A 17,500-nucleotide genomic window follows, 5' to 3' on the forward strand; every position below is an offset into this window, starting at 1 on the left:
TAATTCGTGCTTTTTTTTCTAGCTAAAAGTCGGGCGGTGATGTTTCAAAAAAGACTTATAACGTATGTTACAGGTTGAAATTAAATTATTTTTAACTAGTTTGTTTCAAATCAGTTTATTATAAACTGTCTAAAAAAGGGCGTCGCTTTTTTGCGGATGTAATAAAAAAAAAAAAAATGGGGCCTGAATTTTTAGGCGGGCGGCGGTTAAAAAAGAAAGCAACAAATGAAATCATTCTTCCAACTCTTCCTCTTCTCTTCTCTTCTCTGCTTCTTCTTCCGTTCTATCTTATCTCTATCTTCCTCTGTTGCTACTTACAATCTTTACCACTTACCTCTCTTTCCTCCCTCGATGCCATCGGGTTAGCAACCGAATTTCCGCTTTACATTATTTCTACCAAAGAGTTTAAGGTATTTCCAAGCCTCCGCGGTAACTACAGTTCCTCACTCAAGTAAATGACACGGCAGTGTTTGTGTGAACTCTGAATACTTTTTGGAAATGTTGAACAAGCTTAAGCAGTATACAAAATTCATAACTAGCAAAACAATATTATTTGTTATATAGCTGAATTTTTTCCCACAACAGCGCGCACTGTTATTGGTTACTTCGAGGTCACATGACATCTAACAATAAAACTGTTTCCCGCCAAAAGTTTCTGAGCGGGCAACAGTTAGGAACCCATGACCCGGAGCCGCCAACTCCCATACAGGGCCTATGTCACGGCGTTTTTACAGACCGATTTATTTTTAGACTACATTTTCCGAAAAAAACAAAAAACAAAAACAAAGGCAGTTCTGGTTCGGTGACCCTATGACGTCAGGTTAATTTCTTGTAATTGGTCATCGGCCTCCTGTGGGAGTCTCATTCGCGGGAAATTCAATCTAAAAATAAATCGGTCTGTGAAAACGCCGTGACAACAACACAATGGAGATGTAGGCTCCGGGTCATGGGTTGCAACAGTTCAAAATCTATACACCTTATTCCAAAATGGCCGCCACTCGGTAAAGGCTGGGGCGATTTGCACGAAAGCGAGGTTATAAGGGCCAAAACAAAGAGACACATTGATATGTACCTCTTAATATCATTACATTATCATTTTTCCAACCGGATGGTTTAATGTAAATGGTAAGCACCCCATGGTTGATGACACCTTTTCGTAATAATGGCCATCTACTGGCAAATCAGATAAGGTTCAAGAAAGTTCTGTCATCATGCAGACAGATAGTGGAACGTTCCATAAGTCTTTTAAAAGGGAGGTGGAGAAAGCTAAGCTACCTAAACCACTCCAGTGTGATGCTGATGACAAAGATTATCATGGGAGCTTGTGTCCTGCACAACTTCGCTCTTGTCCAGGATGACTTTGATGCAAATTACTTTCTTGAAGATGATGATGATGATGATGATGATGATGATGATGATTTCAGTGCATCTGATAGCTTCCCTCGAAACAGACTAGCAGAACAAAAGCGCCAGCATTTACTAAATCTGGTTGCTGGTTGACCTTATGATTCATTTTAACTTATTATTATTGTAAAATAACTACCTTTTAAAACATGCAAACTTTACTCAGTCCAAGAATACATTTTTTGCTGCTGTCAATCACATTAGGATACTTCCAAGATTTATAAGTTCATAATGTAAGGTCACATCTGTGTGTTGTGAAGGCTGACGAGTTTGATTCATTTTGTTTGCTTCAAGTCCTGTTACCGATAGACCCGGGGGTGGGTACTCCGAGAAAAATTGGGTATACATACTGTACCTACATTTACATACATACAATTTAATTTTTTGTTGGTGTAGCTTCTTCTAAAAAAATGCCGATCAAGACTAGAGTCAGCAAAACTCAGACCCTGTTGATGATCAAAGTAAAGTCTGTATAGGAGCCAAGTGGCCTATCAGGCCAGAGCTTATCCCGGTTTCTGTAGCATGAAGCGACTAGGAAATTTTCTAATACCCCCTGGATAGGATGCTAGTCCATCGCAGGGTTACCCCCAGCATTAAGCTCACCAGTACCCATTTATACACCTGGGTAGAGAGAGGCACTGTGAGAGTAAAGTGTCTTGCCCAAGAACACAATACAATCTTCCTGGCCAGGGCTTGAACCTGGACCACTCCATCCAGAGAGGAGCGCACTAATCATGAGGCCACTGTGCCTCCCATAAAAAGTGACCAAAAACAATGACTACAGCCGATACCCTATTATGACCAAAACTAGTGAAGGGGCTGCACATACCTACATAGGCCATATAAAGGAGTACCCCCTTTCCTCCGTGCCAGTAGATTAGAAATTAAACTAACCATGAGTTAAATGTCTTCACGAATTATAACATAACAGTTTACTCGGCAAAATGCACGTTAACAGTATAAACTAATTGCGATTTTGAGACGGCAATACCACATCATATTGACGGCTAGTTGGGAGACAATATATTCTGTATTGGGCGGAGTCGCGAAGCGATCCATCATTTATAAGGATAAATAAAACTGCAAACTAATCAAACCGCGCCTGATCGAAATTTCAATTTGTTCTACCTGCGACATGGGGACAGTTCTTCGACAGTTTGTTTTTTTGTTTTTTTTTGTTTAAGTTTGTTTAATAATAACACTTTGAATTCAATTTTTTAAGAACCAGTTCTTATTCTGTAATTTAACTAATAAAATTTGTTTATGAACGATGTTAATTTTCATTCGAAACACAGCATTAATAGAAAACGTCTAACAGCTATTTTCGATTCCAAAAAAAAAAAATTTCGCTTTTTGAAGTTAAGTTAGAAGTATTGTATGAACATAACATTTGCACTGGAGTTTTCCAATGATGCAAGAGCTTGATGATGACTGTAAAAGTCGAATTTTCAATAAATACTGTTGAACTTGAACTGAATTATTTGTACAATCATTTGAATGGGGCGGCAATTTGTTTGCGTACGTGAGCAACCCAATTTAGTGCAACGACGTCATTCAATTTCAACATTAGAACCAACCACAGGCCGCAAAAGTGAGACGGCAATACCACGAAATATTGACGGCTCGCGCATAGGCAAAACTATAAGAATATCGCACTACTGCATGTTAATGACACATACTGCATGATGTATGATGTGATGGCTGTCTTATTACACTGTCCAAGTACAAGCATGGTGTGTACACTGTTCTAGTTGTGCTCAAATCAAGCTGTTGATAACCAATACGATTTGAGAATTTTGTTAAAGTTGTGATTGCTCATGCACATGTACATGCACACATTTTTGACCATGATGTTAAACTATCATCTGATCATAGTATAAGGTTGGACAATTAAAAATTAAGGGATGGTGGTTAATAGTTTTAATTCATACCCATCACTTCTGGGCTTCATAAAATTGTTAGGGATTGCGTATTAAAATCAAATATTCATTTGCTTTTTCTTCCTTTCTTTTAGCATTTGCATATGATGTCAGATTGCTCCACATAGCCATTGTTGGTAGCAAAACCTTTCCCTAACTCAATCTGTGATTTATATAATGGCTTATGTGGGAAACTCCCCAAACCCACCCCCTGAGTTAATTTACCAGTAGAGATACTGTTAAAACAATTAATTTCAGGGTATAAATTTACAGTTCTATAACCAAAGGTGTCAATAGACACGAAAATTTATAGGTAAAACTGCGTGAAGTTTGAAACAATAGTTTCTTTAATTTTAATGAACATTAAAACAATGCTCATAAAGGTCATTTTAATTAACTGGATCAACAAGTCTTCAATTCAAATAAGTCAGTGTTATTGACCTTACATATCATGAAGTTGTATTCTTAAGGTTTGCTTTGCTGGTAAACAATTTACAGTGTTTTAGATAACACATTTCCAACTATCAATTAATAGACAAAAAGTGAAATACTTTCAGAGCAAATCATGATAAGGGCAAATACAATTATCTAAAATGTTCAAAAATGTCTTTAAATAAATCAAAGGCATTAATGTGTATAATGCCTGTTATTTTACTTATTGGAAGTTTTCATAACTTCCAGGAGATTTGACCAGAAAGCTTTTTTCTCCTCATTCATCTCCTGCAAAATTTTTTGTTTCAACCTCTTCTTTTTTACCTTGATATTCCCTGAGAAATTCAAGCATGTCGAAGGCAGAAGATCTGCTTCTGCATTTCTTTGAAGAGCGTTTGGAGGGAGCTTTCTTTTTGTTGGGTGTTACATATAAATTTCCGTCGTCTTCAGAAGAGCTCTCTCCATACTCAGAAATGACTGAAGAGGAAGATGATTCGAGAGTGAAAGTTGGGTTGACACTACATTGTCCACCAATACAATCCTCCATCTGTGTATAATATTTCCATGTACGTGTGCCATTTCCGCTCTTATTGTTGTGATCAACAATCTCCTTTTGCTTAGCCTCTAATTTCGCCCATTTCCTTAGGCACTGGATACCAGACACTTTTAAATCTGACATTGCATTGAAGTCTGTGGCGGTCTTTTCAAATACTTCCTTCTTTGTACTTTTTCCTTTACCAAAGAACAACTTGTTTTCCTTCCAGCAACATATTAACATTTGCATGTGGCGGTCCTTCATGCTTAATTTCTGGAGAGGTTGTTTATGCAACACTCATACTGCCGAAAATCCGGTTTTTGCAATCACGTTTTAGCTTTAATGCTGACGATATGCAAGTACACTCTTTATAACTGTAAAAAGTATCACAGAACTACAACATGAGTCAGATGAAAACTGTTCAGAAGCATGCACCTCAACCTTGCAGAGATAGATGGCATCAACCCCGGGTCGAAGGGAATTACATCCTACCCAATTATGGAACTTTCTGTTTCCAAAATGCAAATAGAGGTTGAGCACAAAAGTTGTGGTATCATGTGTCAGCTTTATGAAGCAAGAAAAGTTGATATAGGAAATCAAAACTAAATGATTTTGTGGAAGCTGTACAAAACATAGATCCAACTCTAGGGTTGGTACAAAGTTTTGAACTGAACACTAATGAAATATGGTGAGCAACAACTAGCTCCATGATCTAGAACTGAACTGCATCACACAGGTTGAACTCTGCATCTAAATCTGAACTCTGATTCTGAACTCTGAACTCTGATTAATTTTTTACAGCCCAAACTTCTACTTAACTTAATTAATTATGTGAGTTCATTGTGCCAATTTTGTGAACTACATCCTGTTCTGCTGGGCCCGGTTCCTCGAAAGCCGATTACCTTAATCCAGGATTAACGTAAACTTTTGTTTCACGTTTTCAACTTTTTGGTGAAAGTTTCTTTTGCTTATTTATGTTTTTCAAGATTGACGTCTTCTCATGTAAAGTTTTGCCGAAAATCTGCCTTGAACAGCATTTGGGAGTAGAGAAATAAACTGCTTGGTTAATTTTTAATCTTAGATTAGCGTTAATCAGCTTTTGAGGAACTGAGTGAACCAGGGCCCAGTTCCTTGGAAGTGTCTCGAGCAAACCATGGTGTGCGAAGTGATCCTGAAGTGGCGACCAACATCTCTACGAACAGCTCGAATCCATGCAGCTAGTAAGTCCTTATTTATGGGAAATTTGTGGAAAGATATCTTTAAGTCGTCCTCGCGATAAACCTTTTTCGTGCAATTCGGAACACAGTTGGCCCTTTTGACCTCGTTTCCGTGCAACTCGCCACAGCCTTTACCGCGTTGGCGGCCATTTTGGAATAAGGTGTATGACGTCAGAGGGTAACAGTGGACTGTTACCCGTGAATGTTGACCAACGACCGCTGTTGCTGTTGCCGTTGCACGTTTTTCCTTTTGTGCGATATAACAAATCACTTAGTGACTGGTTCATCGGGATACAGTTTATTTTGTTTCCCTCGAATTTCCCTGCAAACTTATCATGAGGCTGCGCCTCGGGGAAGCATTGAGATTCTCGGGAAACAAAATTAACTATTTCCATCGGGACCAGTCTTTAAGTGTTCATCATAGTTGCCAACTGTTGTGAAGAAGCTAAAGGATGGCTAAAGAGCAAAAATGCTCAGATCTCTCCAGTCCAACAAAAGCGAAAATTGCCCGCAAGAAATGGGCTCTTGATCGTCAACAGTGACAACATAAGTGTCGTTCCGAAAAAGGAATTACATAGAACATCTCAGAAACACATTCAGCTACATGTCACCATGACAGACCAAACAGAGAAATGTGTACAAACAGCCTAAAAGCGGCATTTCTCAGCAAGTTACAATTAAGTTTATTTACCTCGCTATGCAAACTACATCAGGAACAAGACAGCGTTACTAATCATTCAAGAGAACCATGACAAACCCAATTCAAGCATCCGGGTTTTTTTTCCTTGTGCAAATAGATCGGATTGATTTTTAACTTGAAGCCATTTTAAGGAGCATAACTGGGTTCTTCACGTTGAAGCAGCGAAATATTTTTTTTCAAACACAAATGAAATACTAAATCATTGCACGAAAGGCATCGGAAGACGCGTTTTTGTATGTAACCATAGCAACAGTGATCTTTTCACGTGTTATACCTCCAAACTCAAATACTTTTTCCGATTGGAGGAGAACGTGTCACGTGTCATAGGTCAAAACTCACTAACTAACTATGCCTAGGGCGAACCAAACTCACTAACTCCCTAAGGAAACAACGACTTGAACTTCGCCTCGGGGAACATTGAGGGTCTTAGGGAAACAAAACTCATTGTTTCCCTTGAGGCCAGTCATTAAGTGCTTAATCTTTAAGGCCTGGGCAAACGCTCGCAACATTTCAACGCAACATCTTGCAACATTGTTGGGCACAACGTGTTGCATACGTTTGGCCACCCTGTTGCGATATGTTGCGATATATTGCAACATGTTGGATGATGTTGAATCAAATTTGAAAACGGTCAAATTTTTCTTGCAACCGTTTTGGATGTTGCATGATGTTGTATTCGTTTGGCCACGTTCACGCAACACTGTTGCACTAGGGTATGCGCGATAGGTCCACTTGTTGCGCGCCAGGGGCCTGGGGCACATGAACATCGACGTGTTGCGTTGAAAATGTTGAAAATGTTGCGTGCGTTTGGCCAGCCCCTTCAACACATGTCGCAACATCATGCAACAATGCTGCAAGATGTTCAAGTTGCGTTAAAATGTTGCAAGCGTTTGGCCAGGCCTTTACGTGTGAGGATATAACTTTTTAGCGCGAAAGCTCACTTGGTATTTCATTGATGTTTATATAATAAAGGGGTATCTTTTACTTACCCATCTGCGATTGTAAACTGCGTAACAAGCAGTCTGGCCAAAGTCCCCTGAATAGAATTGGAAATTAGTCCAAAAGAGCCCCGGAGGGAGTTGTGACTTATACATGCACTCTGGCCCTACAACTGACTAACCTGTTTGGCAGGGCTCGGGGGAGTTGGGAATCCGTCATCTCGCATTCTGAGAAATTTATAGAAAGAATCAACTTTACCTGTATTCGCGGTAGTAGCGGTTAAACACCAGAAAAACAATCCCCAAGACGATGCCAAAAGTCGCTGCCGCTGAAAAGGGTATAAATAGGTACGGAGGAATATCGGACATTTTCCTTTTTTTTCCGGTGTGATCCGATGGTACTCGGTCATCTGCAACATTAACACAGAATGGATTGAAAACATCTCAGCATTGAACAGAAATGATAACGTAGGGGCCGATTCCGAGATAATTCGGAGATTCCCAGGACATGAGTTATCTATTTACTGAAAACGATGCACAAATCCATTTCAAGACAAACCAGCTCCTCCCCGCCCCCAACTGGAAACAGTGGGTATTAAATTGTCCAACAAGCCGAGAACAAGACCCAACCACCGAAAACGAGGGTAGCAAAGACTGATAGAATGAGTTCGACAAAAATTGCAGGTTGCACAGTGTGGTAAGGCCCAAAATACGGCAAAGGTGAATTGACAGAAAAAATAAGGTGAGTGCAAAAATACAAATGTACCTTAAATTCAAGGTTTTTGCTATCGAGCACAGAGTTTGGGTAGTCATTTATATTCCTTACCTTTCCATAAGGTCTTTTCGCTGCCGTTAAAAAAAATTATAAATCCTCCTCCACTGTTTCTGCTCTGATGTCTTCCAACGCCCACCAGTTTTTTTCCACCGTCTGCAAAGAAATAGCAAAGAAAATTTGATGTAAGACAAAATTTAGTAATTTGACAACTTTTTTCCGCAATAGATTTCCCCTGAGAAGCTTGTTGACCGAATTTGTGATTAGGTGATAATGGCACGAATTTCGCCGTGTTCTGGTAAGAGTTCTTTCCGGGTATCTGTTATATCTCCGTATTCGTTTGCATGATGCCGGCGCAAAATCTCATGCAAGTATGTCATACTATGTGAGGTACCTGGTCAAAGAGGCATAACAGTTTTAAACGTTTTACCGCCATCATCAAATTCTCTAAACTGACATAAGTATCAGTAAGGAGAATTAACATTCAGATATTGGGAGTGAAAGGGACAATAAATGGCGGATTTTACTTTGTCAAAAGGATTTCCACAATTTGCAGTGGGTATTCTGTCGATTCAATGTCGATTCAACCAGCAGGGCAACTAGCCTGTGTACAGCCGCCCGCTCTCCGAAAAAAGAACTCGGAGAGGAGCGTCTGTGACATACCGTTGATAATCGTGTTCCATACCACGTGATTTTTCCTGGAATGTGTGGAAAATGATTTGATTGGTTATTACCCATCGATCATTATATCATTGAAACAACGAGTTTTGATTGGATTTTATTTTTATTTCTCCACATCAACACCGTGAGAACCACCGTGAGAGATTTTACGATGAGTTCGTGTGTACTTTGAGCACTGCACAAAATACGAATAAAAATCCGGCGGGTCTAATCTGCAGGTCGCAGGTTAGCCTGCGAGCAGGCTCTCTCTCCTCGGTGGGAGAGAAGGAGAGCCTGCACGCATCCCTTTGAATTTTGAATGCCGCCTCCTGATGTCACGCTGAGAGAGCTGTCAAAAATTAGCCAATCAGCGCGCACCCGAAGTAAACATTGAAAAAAGAACAGAAAACAGAAAGCCACCCGTTGTGTATTTCAATTTGCTCGAGGCAGAAACTCAAAAAAAAACTGTAAAGGAAGGAAGACTTCGCCAGAAAAGCCTATAACAACTATTGCTGATGCTGTAAAGCGTAGCTGAATATTCATTACGGTAATTCGTCGAAGTCCCTTCCGCGGAAAAAATGTTTCGTTCGTTAGCGAAAAATTAAGCACACAAACTTCAAACGACGGGAATCGTAATAGAGAAATTCGTTTTCCCTGACCGCATCTCCTCTGTGTGAGAATCGTCGATCACAACTGCTGCCAAATTTCGGTAAAGCGAAGCGGGGTTATCTTTTTTAATTTATTTTAATGAATCAAGACATTACATACATTACAATATTCTAATACCTACACCAATTTATTTCAAAGGTTTATTGAGTATTTGCAGAGTTACGAGGAGATCGAGCAATCATTTGTGGAGTCGCCGTTTCGGCTTAACCAAATACTTGCTAAAATCGTGTAGAGTTCCTCTATCGTTCTCTATCGTTGAATCAGCAACAGAGGCAGCCGAAAGGCCCATTTTTGTCCAAATGTGATCAGCGATAATGCTTTGTCGAGGACAGGAAACTACCACGGTGACATGAAGTCGCCCTCGTTGTATTTTGGCCGCTACGAAAAACAGTTGGGAAATAAGCCTTTTTCCGAATCCTGTGGATAACAGAGATAGAACTTCCTTCCTTCCAGTAGAGAAGCCATTGCATCGCGTCGCCCGACCTTTAATTATGTAAAGTTATGGTAAATTGCAACATTCTACAATTTTCTCAGACGCATTTCTGACCACCTCATCGAGGCTTTCTTATTGTCGGAGCTTGTCACTGGTGACGTCACGAGGTAATTTCATTTCAGCCAATCAGTATTTTGCGTCCAAAATTTGGACGCGACATTCAGAATACAAAGCCTTGCGGGCAGGCTCTCATTCTACTCCCAACCCCAGTCCCTCGGAGGGCCTGCTCGCAGGCTAGTCGCAGGTCGCAGGTTGCAGGTCATCGTTTCACCAATACAGAAAGCATCCTAAACATTCTTAAAAGCTAACCTTAGGCCTAATTAGGCCTAAACAAAAGCTTTTAGGCCTAAGGTTAGCTTTTAAGAATGTTTAGGATACTTTCTGTATTGGTGAAACAATGACCTGCAACCTGTGACCTGCGACCTGCAGATTAGACCCGCCGATAAAAATCTTTTTGATTGTCAAAGAGGTTTTTCTTTTAAAGTACGAGCGGAATTGCTATCTATGGAGTGTAAAGTGGAAATCGATTCGACGTACATTTGTAGGAATTGTTGTCAGCGCAAAAGAAACGAAAGCGCTCTTCACGAGATGAATATAGCACTATTCAAAAGATTGTCCACTGGAAAACGTCTCCCGCTATTCCTTACCAGTCAATGTAATCCCAACGCCTTGCTCGGACCAGCCTAGCCATTCTCAAGCAGTCTACAAAGCGTAATGCCCTGGAAGATTTGAGATGTGAACACATCCAGGAAATAACAGCTCATCAGCAACGATCTGTGCTGCTCTGAAGATCAAAGCCGTACCTGGTTGGAAGGCTTGCAAATACATCCTTTCCTTTAAAGAGTGCTTCTATGCTATAAAGCCAAGGTATCTTAAAACTATCGGAGACGCTCTTCAATGCACGTTTGAAATCTACCTCATTGACCACCATTTTGAGAATTTAGCTCCAACGAAATATGAGCCACGCAAATTTTGGTCAGCGTAGATCACTTAATAATGTATGCAAAATTATTCCGGAACACGATTACTGACGGTAAATCACAGACGCTCCTCTCCGATTTTTTTTTTTCGGAGAGCGGGCGGCTGTACACAGGCTATGAGAGGATTGTTCTTTATGAAGGGTGTAATGCCGATTGGAAAAGCGCTTATTGTCTGGCAGCAAAATGCACTAAAAGCTCTAAACTTATAAACTTTCAATACAGACTCCTGCACAGAATTTTACTGACGAACCTTTTTCTAACAAAAATTAAAATAAAACAAGACCCAAATTGTTCCTTCTGTCACAATTATCACGAAAACCCGGCACTTTCAAATGCGAGCGCTCACGATGCAAAATTTGTCCTTTCACTCTTAACACTAGCAAAATATCGGGACCTAAGCGATCTGTTAAGATTACCGATCGTTTCACATGAATCTCCGCAAATGTCATTTATTGCAAAACCTGTATTATGTAATAAATTATACATTGGCGAGACAGGTAGACGACTAGGCGACCGATTCCGTGAACACCTTCGCGATGTTGAGAAGAACGACAAAGATGCATCTAAGGCAGTCGCTCGTCATTTTAATCTCCCTAACCACTCCAAACAACACATGGCTATCTGCGGCCTTTCCCTACATCCAGGTACGACGGAAAGCCGCAAGAATCTGGAACAAAAATTCATCTTCCAAATCGGTACTCTTAATCCCCACGGTATTAACGAACTTAACTAATGTTCTCTTATTTTTCAGGTTGCCATGTTACCACCAATAGCGTAGCTCCTACTCTACTATAAAAACTACACACAACCCAACGTCAGCTTTTAGAATCCCTGTACGGTGGTCAATTTACGTTATCAACTCCATTGATAAAACCAATTTTTTGATATTGAAACTAACTTGCAAGTTATAAAACGCGATCGCAAGTTATAAGTTGCGTTCGCAAATTGTAGGTTGCGATCGCAAGTTAAAAGTCGCGATCGCAAGTCATAAGTTGCGATCGCAAGTTATATGTCGCGATCGCAAGTTATAAGTTGCGATCGCAAGTTAGTAATTGCGACGAGAAAATCGATGTGTCCCTTATGAGCCACCGTAGAAACAGGAAAACGTGGCTCGACAGATTTGCGAGCTGTCTTTTGGTGCGTTAGCGCGTCGTTTTGTAAACTTGTTTGATAACACAAAATTTTCGTGTTTTTGATCATACCTTGGTATTGTTGCAGAATAGCTGTTCGTTGTATAACTTTGCCAGCATCAAAAGACATGGGACCCTATAAGTGAAATGCGACCGTTTGTTTGAGAAGCTGCCAAGAACAAAACCGCGCTAACCCAAAACTCAGTGTGGAAGAATCACAATATGAGTAATAATGGCATAGTGAGGACCATTTTAATTCGAAATATTATGTACAATAGAACTCGAAATCAAAACAATGACTTTAGATTTAGTCTAGAAAATGGTAACCCTATGTACAAAATGCAAGTTTAATTAAAAATGTCTACAAAACTAGAATTCTTGATGTCTTCTGGCAAGCTGTTCCAAAGATAACGTGCCGCAAAAGAAAGGCACGCCGGCCATAAGATTTTAAATTAAAACAAATGAGTAACTTAACAAAAGTAATGAGTGAAAGCCCCGCCTACACGAGCAATTTTTATATGACAATTTTTATTTGCTCGCGTAGACGAGGAAATTTGGCCAATTCGTTTTATGTGACAACTGTATTTGCTACAGAGCTGGCATTTTAGCATTTACGTGTTCAAAGATCAATAATAATAATAATAATAATAATAATAATAATAATAATAATAATAATAATAATAATAATAATAATAATAAAACTAAACCTGGGTGGTTAGTGGAAGTGAGAAGAGCGTTTGAAAAGCTAGTCCCAGTCCCTCGGCAAGACAGTTTCCAACTTAACCAGACGAAGTGTGCAGACGCGATCAAGAAAAAACGCAACTGGAGTGCCCCGGGCCCCGATAGAATTGTAAACTACTGGTGGAAAAGGGCTGTCACTTTACATGAAGGGACTGCGGCTAGCTTCAAGACCATCTTAACGGGCGAAGTCGGATATCCCAGCTGGTTCACAGGAGGGAGAACCAATCTGATCCCTAAGCCGGGCGAGCTCTCCAGTCAGAACCAGAGGCCTATAACCTGTTTGAACACGCAGTATAAGTGGTTTACCACCTGCTTATTGTCACCAATGGACGAACATCTGGAGACACACAGCCTGTTAGAAGAAGAGCAAAGGGGAGCCAGGACCAAGTGCAGTGGGACCATGGACAACTTAATGATTGACAGAATGGTTTGTCGAGGTAGTCGAAATGGAAGCAGGAACCTAAGCATGGCTTGGATCGACGTGCGAAAGGCGTTCGATTCTGTAAGCCATGCTTGGTTGCAAGAAATGATGACGATGCACAAATTCCCCTTATGGATGTGCAGAACAGTGGCGAGACTGTGTGAAAGCTGGAATACGAAGATCACGGCCAGAACAAAGGAAGGGTATGAAACCTCTGAAGTCATAAGGTTCAACAAAGGCCCTCCACAGTGTTACAGCTTTCGGTAAAGCTGTGAAGTTATTTCCGATTTGATTGACGTGAAGTTCACGGACACCTTTAGTTAATAAGAATAATGTAGCTCGCATTTCAGTTCTATCTAAGACCCCTTGTGAGAAAGATCTATGAAAAGTCGAACATCAAAAAGAGAAATTTTCGGAACGTGACTACCCGCGAACGTTGGTAAGCCATAATTTTAACTTGATTTAGTTTTATGATTTTATTAGTCTGTGATTCTACATTTAGATTCTTAGCTAGTTTTCCGTTAGTAAGTTTTCTATTACCACGTGCGCATTAAACAATCGTAATTATGATCTGGCTATGAGTGTAAATATTTAGACTATTTCTTAACGTAATCATTTCAGTTGACCGCTTCACTTCAATGTAAAGATCAGAAGATTAAAGATAGAAGAAAGCTAACAATCCTTCTTGTCAACCTTTCACGAACATTGATTTTCGCGCGTGACACAACACGGGAAACTCAGATCCGAGATTTAATAAGATCCCATTACACACAGGGCGACGCTTTATGTCCGAGGTTGTTCACGTTATGCCTTAACCCGATATCTTGGAAGTTGAAAGCTTCGGAAGGATACAAGCTGTCAAGACCACTGAGTGGCAAGATTACGCACTTGCTGTACATAGATGATATGAAGATATATGCAGCGTCGAAGGATAAACTTGAGAGAGTAATGAAGACAGTTAAAGTAGCCATGGCAGATGTCGGTTTGGAGTGGAACGAGAAGAAGTGTTCTACAGCTCATGTAAGGAGAGGTTCATTGGACAGCAGTTTGGGAGGCACTGCCATCGGAGAAAGGCAGGTCATAGAAAATCTGAAGAAGGGAGAGACTTACAAGTTTTTGGGAGTTTTAGAAAATTCTAAGCAAGAAGACAGCTCTGTTCTGTGGGGAGCTTCAAAGGTTTGCTTGCAGAGACTGTCAATTATATGGTCGAGCCCCCTATCGGACTTCCACAAAGTCTTAGCATCTAATCAATACGCACTACCAGTTGTCACCTACCCTATGTGGATACTAACATGGCCGCTCGCAGATCTACAACAACTCGATCGCGAAGCTCGCAAGATCATCAAAGAGAATGGAGGCTACCATCCACTCGGTTCAACCGAGTTGCTATACCTACCAAGGAAGTGTGGAGGCCGGGGACTGAAGTCATTTGAGAGCCTGTATAAGCAGACCAAAGTCAAGACCATAATGAAGCTGTACGCAAACGAAGATCGAACGATGAGTTTAGTGCGCGAGTTTGAAGAGAAGTGCGAACGAGCAGGAAGAAGATCACTCGTAAAGGATGCCAAGAAATTTGCTTTGGAAATGGACATTACCCTGGACCTTGCATACCCAGATCCCAAAGCGTTGCAAACTGACTCAGGTGAGGAATCACATGTTAAAGGAGTAGGGAGAACATTACGAGCGAGAGAAGAAGAGAGAAGCATGAGGGAAGTAAGAGAGCAGAGGTGGCAAGGAAAGCTGTCCGGAGAAAGATGGGATGATAACAAAGTTATTGACTGCTTCACTTGGCTTAGTAAGTGGAAGTCTGCACCTGTGCATACTGTTGCTGGAATCTATGAGTTATACCAGCAATTACTCCCCACTAAGCTGTACCACCAGAGCAAGACGAAGACGCTGACCACCTCGGATACCACGTGTCTTATGTGTGGAAAAGGGCCTGAATCTATAGCCCACGTGATTAGCGGATGTGGTGCCTTGGCACAGACTAAGTACATGCAGAGACACAATGCAGCCTTGAAAATCCTTTTCTTCGAGTTCCTGAAAGACTTAGATCTTATCCAGTGTATCCCCCCTTGGTACTCTCCAGTCTCACCTAAACCCGAGTACAAGAATGACCGAGCGTGCGCGTACTGGGATGTCCCAGTATTTGCTGAAAATACAAAAGTTAGGGCTAACAGAATTGATGCGAGAATTGTGGACAGAAAGGAGAAGAAGGTGATCCTTCTTGAGATGAGCTGCCCTTGGGTTTCCAACAGAGAACAGAAGGAACAGGAGAAAACTGACAAGTATGCGCCGTTGAGATGGGAGATGCGCCAACAGTTCCCCGGCCACACTATCACACAGTTTAATGTGATAGTTGATGTACTAGGAGTCTACTCTATGGAGACGGCGGAGAAAGTTAGGAAGTTTTTAGGTTTGGATAGAGGGAACCAGGTTTTGTTTAATATGCAGAAGGCAGTTTTATCGTATACCCTAAACATAGCAAGGTCATTCAAGGTTTCGACGAGTTATTAAGGAATATAAACTCTTGTTCCTTTCTCAAATGTTGGTTCGTTAGTTATTACCAATTGGTTTGTAAATAGGTTTAAAAGTAGGGATTGTTACACAATAGTGCCTTTTCCTACTTATATTTGTAAGCGTACTTACGTACTACATACTGCATAATAATAATAATAGAATTGATTAAAAAGTTAAACGCTAAAAGATTTTTAAAACACATAAAAGTGAACGACGTTTCGGCGCTACGTTACGCCATTATCAAGTTAAAAAGTAAAAAAGTGCGAGGTGTAAAATGAATATATAATATTTCAAAAAAAATACAATAAATATTTGCGGTCGTATGGGTATAATCCCCAAGTTAAGAAACACAAAAAGATAAAAATAATAATAAATAAATGTACGGTAGTGTCACGTGAACAGTTCGGCGCGAATGGGGATTATACCCATAGGACCCTAGTCCTGGTCCGGGACTCCCTCTTACCCCGCCCTGAAAATGGGCCTGGAACCCAGGCGGGAAAAGACATGGGACCCTATAAGTGAAATGCGACCGTTTGTTTGAGAAGCTGCCCAGAACTAAACCGCGCTAACCCAACACTCAGTGTGGAAGAATCACAATATGGGTAATAATGGCATAGTGAGGACCATTTTAATTCGAAATATTATGTACAATAGAATTCGAAATCAAAACAATGACTTTAGATTTAGTCTAGAAAATGGTAACCCTATTTACAAAATGCAAGTTTAATTAAAAATGTCTACAAACTAGAATTCTTGATGTCTTCTGGCAAGCTGTTCCAAAGATAACGTGCCGCAAAAGAAAGGCACGCCGGCCATAAGATTTTAAATTAAAACAAATGAGTAACTTAACAAAAGTAATGAGTGAAAGCCCCGCCTACAGGAACAATTTTTATATGACAATTTTTACTTGCTCGAGTAGACAAGGAAATTTGGCCAATTCGCTTTATGCGACAACTGTATTTGCTACAGAGCTGGCGTTTTAGCATTTACGTGTTCAAAGATCAATAATAATAATAATAATAATAATAATAATAATAATAATAATAATAATAGAATTGATTAAAAAGTTAACCGCTAAAAGATTTTTAAAACACATTCTAAAAGTGAACGACGTTTCGGCGCTACGTTACGCCGTTATCAAGTTAAAAAGTAAAAAAGTGTGAGGTGTAAAATGAATATATAATATTTGAAAAAAATACATTAAAAATTTGCGGTCCCATGGGTATAATCCCCAAGGTAAGAAACACAAAAAGATAAAAATAATAATAAATAAGTGTACGGTAGTGTCACGTGAACAGTTTGGCGTGAATGGGGATTATACCCATAGGACCCGCAAATATTTAAGGTAATTCCTTAGTATTGCATTGCGCATCCCTACTGCGCACGATTTTCGCGTCACTAGCGCGCGCACATGAGTACGTGCGCATACAAAACGTAAGAGATTTCGCTCAAACTAAACCCGATAGCGAAATAAATGCTCCTTTTCTCTCAAACGAGCACGTTGACCCCCGATTTTTTTTTCAGGTATTTGCTAGGAACAGTCAAGAGAAAATGAGGGGACAGAGAGGGAGGCTCAAGGCGTTGGCCGGGATATGTTATGTCCACGAAAGTTATTTTTGGACGAGCGGAAGTCTTTGTTCTAGGGGAAGTCTGTCTTCCGAGACGTCCGCATGCAGTCTTGCTTCGCTCTCAGGTTCTTAGTGAAAAGAGAAAATGATGGCGCACGTGGAAGGCTGATGAATATACATTTTCTGTCAAACATCGGACCGAGGTTGGCCTGCATGCGGACGTCTCGGAAGACTTCCGCTCGTCTAAAAATAACTTTCGTGGACATGACATATCCCAAGGGCTGGGCCGGGAGCCTCCTTCTCTGTCCCCTCATTTTCTCTTGGAACAGTCTAATAAGGAACATATTTGAAGAAGAAAAAAAGTTTGATAGTAGAACATGAATTTTTTTTGGAAAACAGTT

General features: G+C 40.4%; 2 protein-coding genes across 3 annotated transcripts in view; both read right to left on the reverse strand.

Moving 5' to 3' along the window:
* The window catches only part of LOC138006140 (gamma-aminobutyric acid type B receptor subunit 1-like), a 40,717-nt gene that overhangs the window by 8,951 nt on the left and 14,266 nt on the right, over positions 1–17,500 (reverse strand). For both annotated transcript variants that reach the window (XM_068852302.1, XM_068852308.1), the window contains 3 exons: positions 11,922–11,985; positions 7,972–8,073; positions 7,405–7,555 (listed from right to left, as the gene is read on the reverse strand). In XM_068852302.1, the coding sequence (XP_068708403.1) occupies positions 7,405–7,555; positions 7,972–8,073; positions 11,922–11,985 (317 nt within the window). The remainder of the gene's footprint in view (positions 1–7,404; positions 7,556–7,971; positions 8,074–11,921; positions 11,986–17,500) is intronic.
* Positions 4,033–5,158, reverse strand: LOC137980521 (uncharacterized). Its single transcript, XM_068827985.1, has one exon. The coding sequence runs from the start codon at positions 4,552–4,554 to the stop codon at positions 4,033–4,035; it is 522 nt and encodes a 173-aa protein (XP_068684086.1). The 5' UTR covers positions 4,555–5,158.

Source organism: Montipora foliosa, chromosome 1 (assembly GCF_036669935.1).
Source record: "Montipora foliosa isolate CH-2021 chromosome 1, ASM3666993v2, whole genome shotgun sequence".
Classification (NCBI taxonomy): domain Eukaryota; kingdom Metazoa; phylum Cnidaria; class Anthozoa; order Scleractinia; family Acroporidae; genus Montipora; species Montipora foliosa.

What these genes read in the sequence shown, in the direction of transcription:
- LOC137980521 (XM_068827985.1), bottom strand. Translation starts at nt 4,554, where the DNA reads ATGAAGGACCGCCACATGCAAATGTTAATATGTTGCTGGAAGGAAAAC.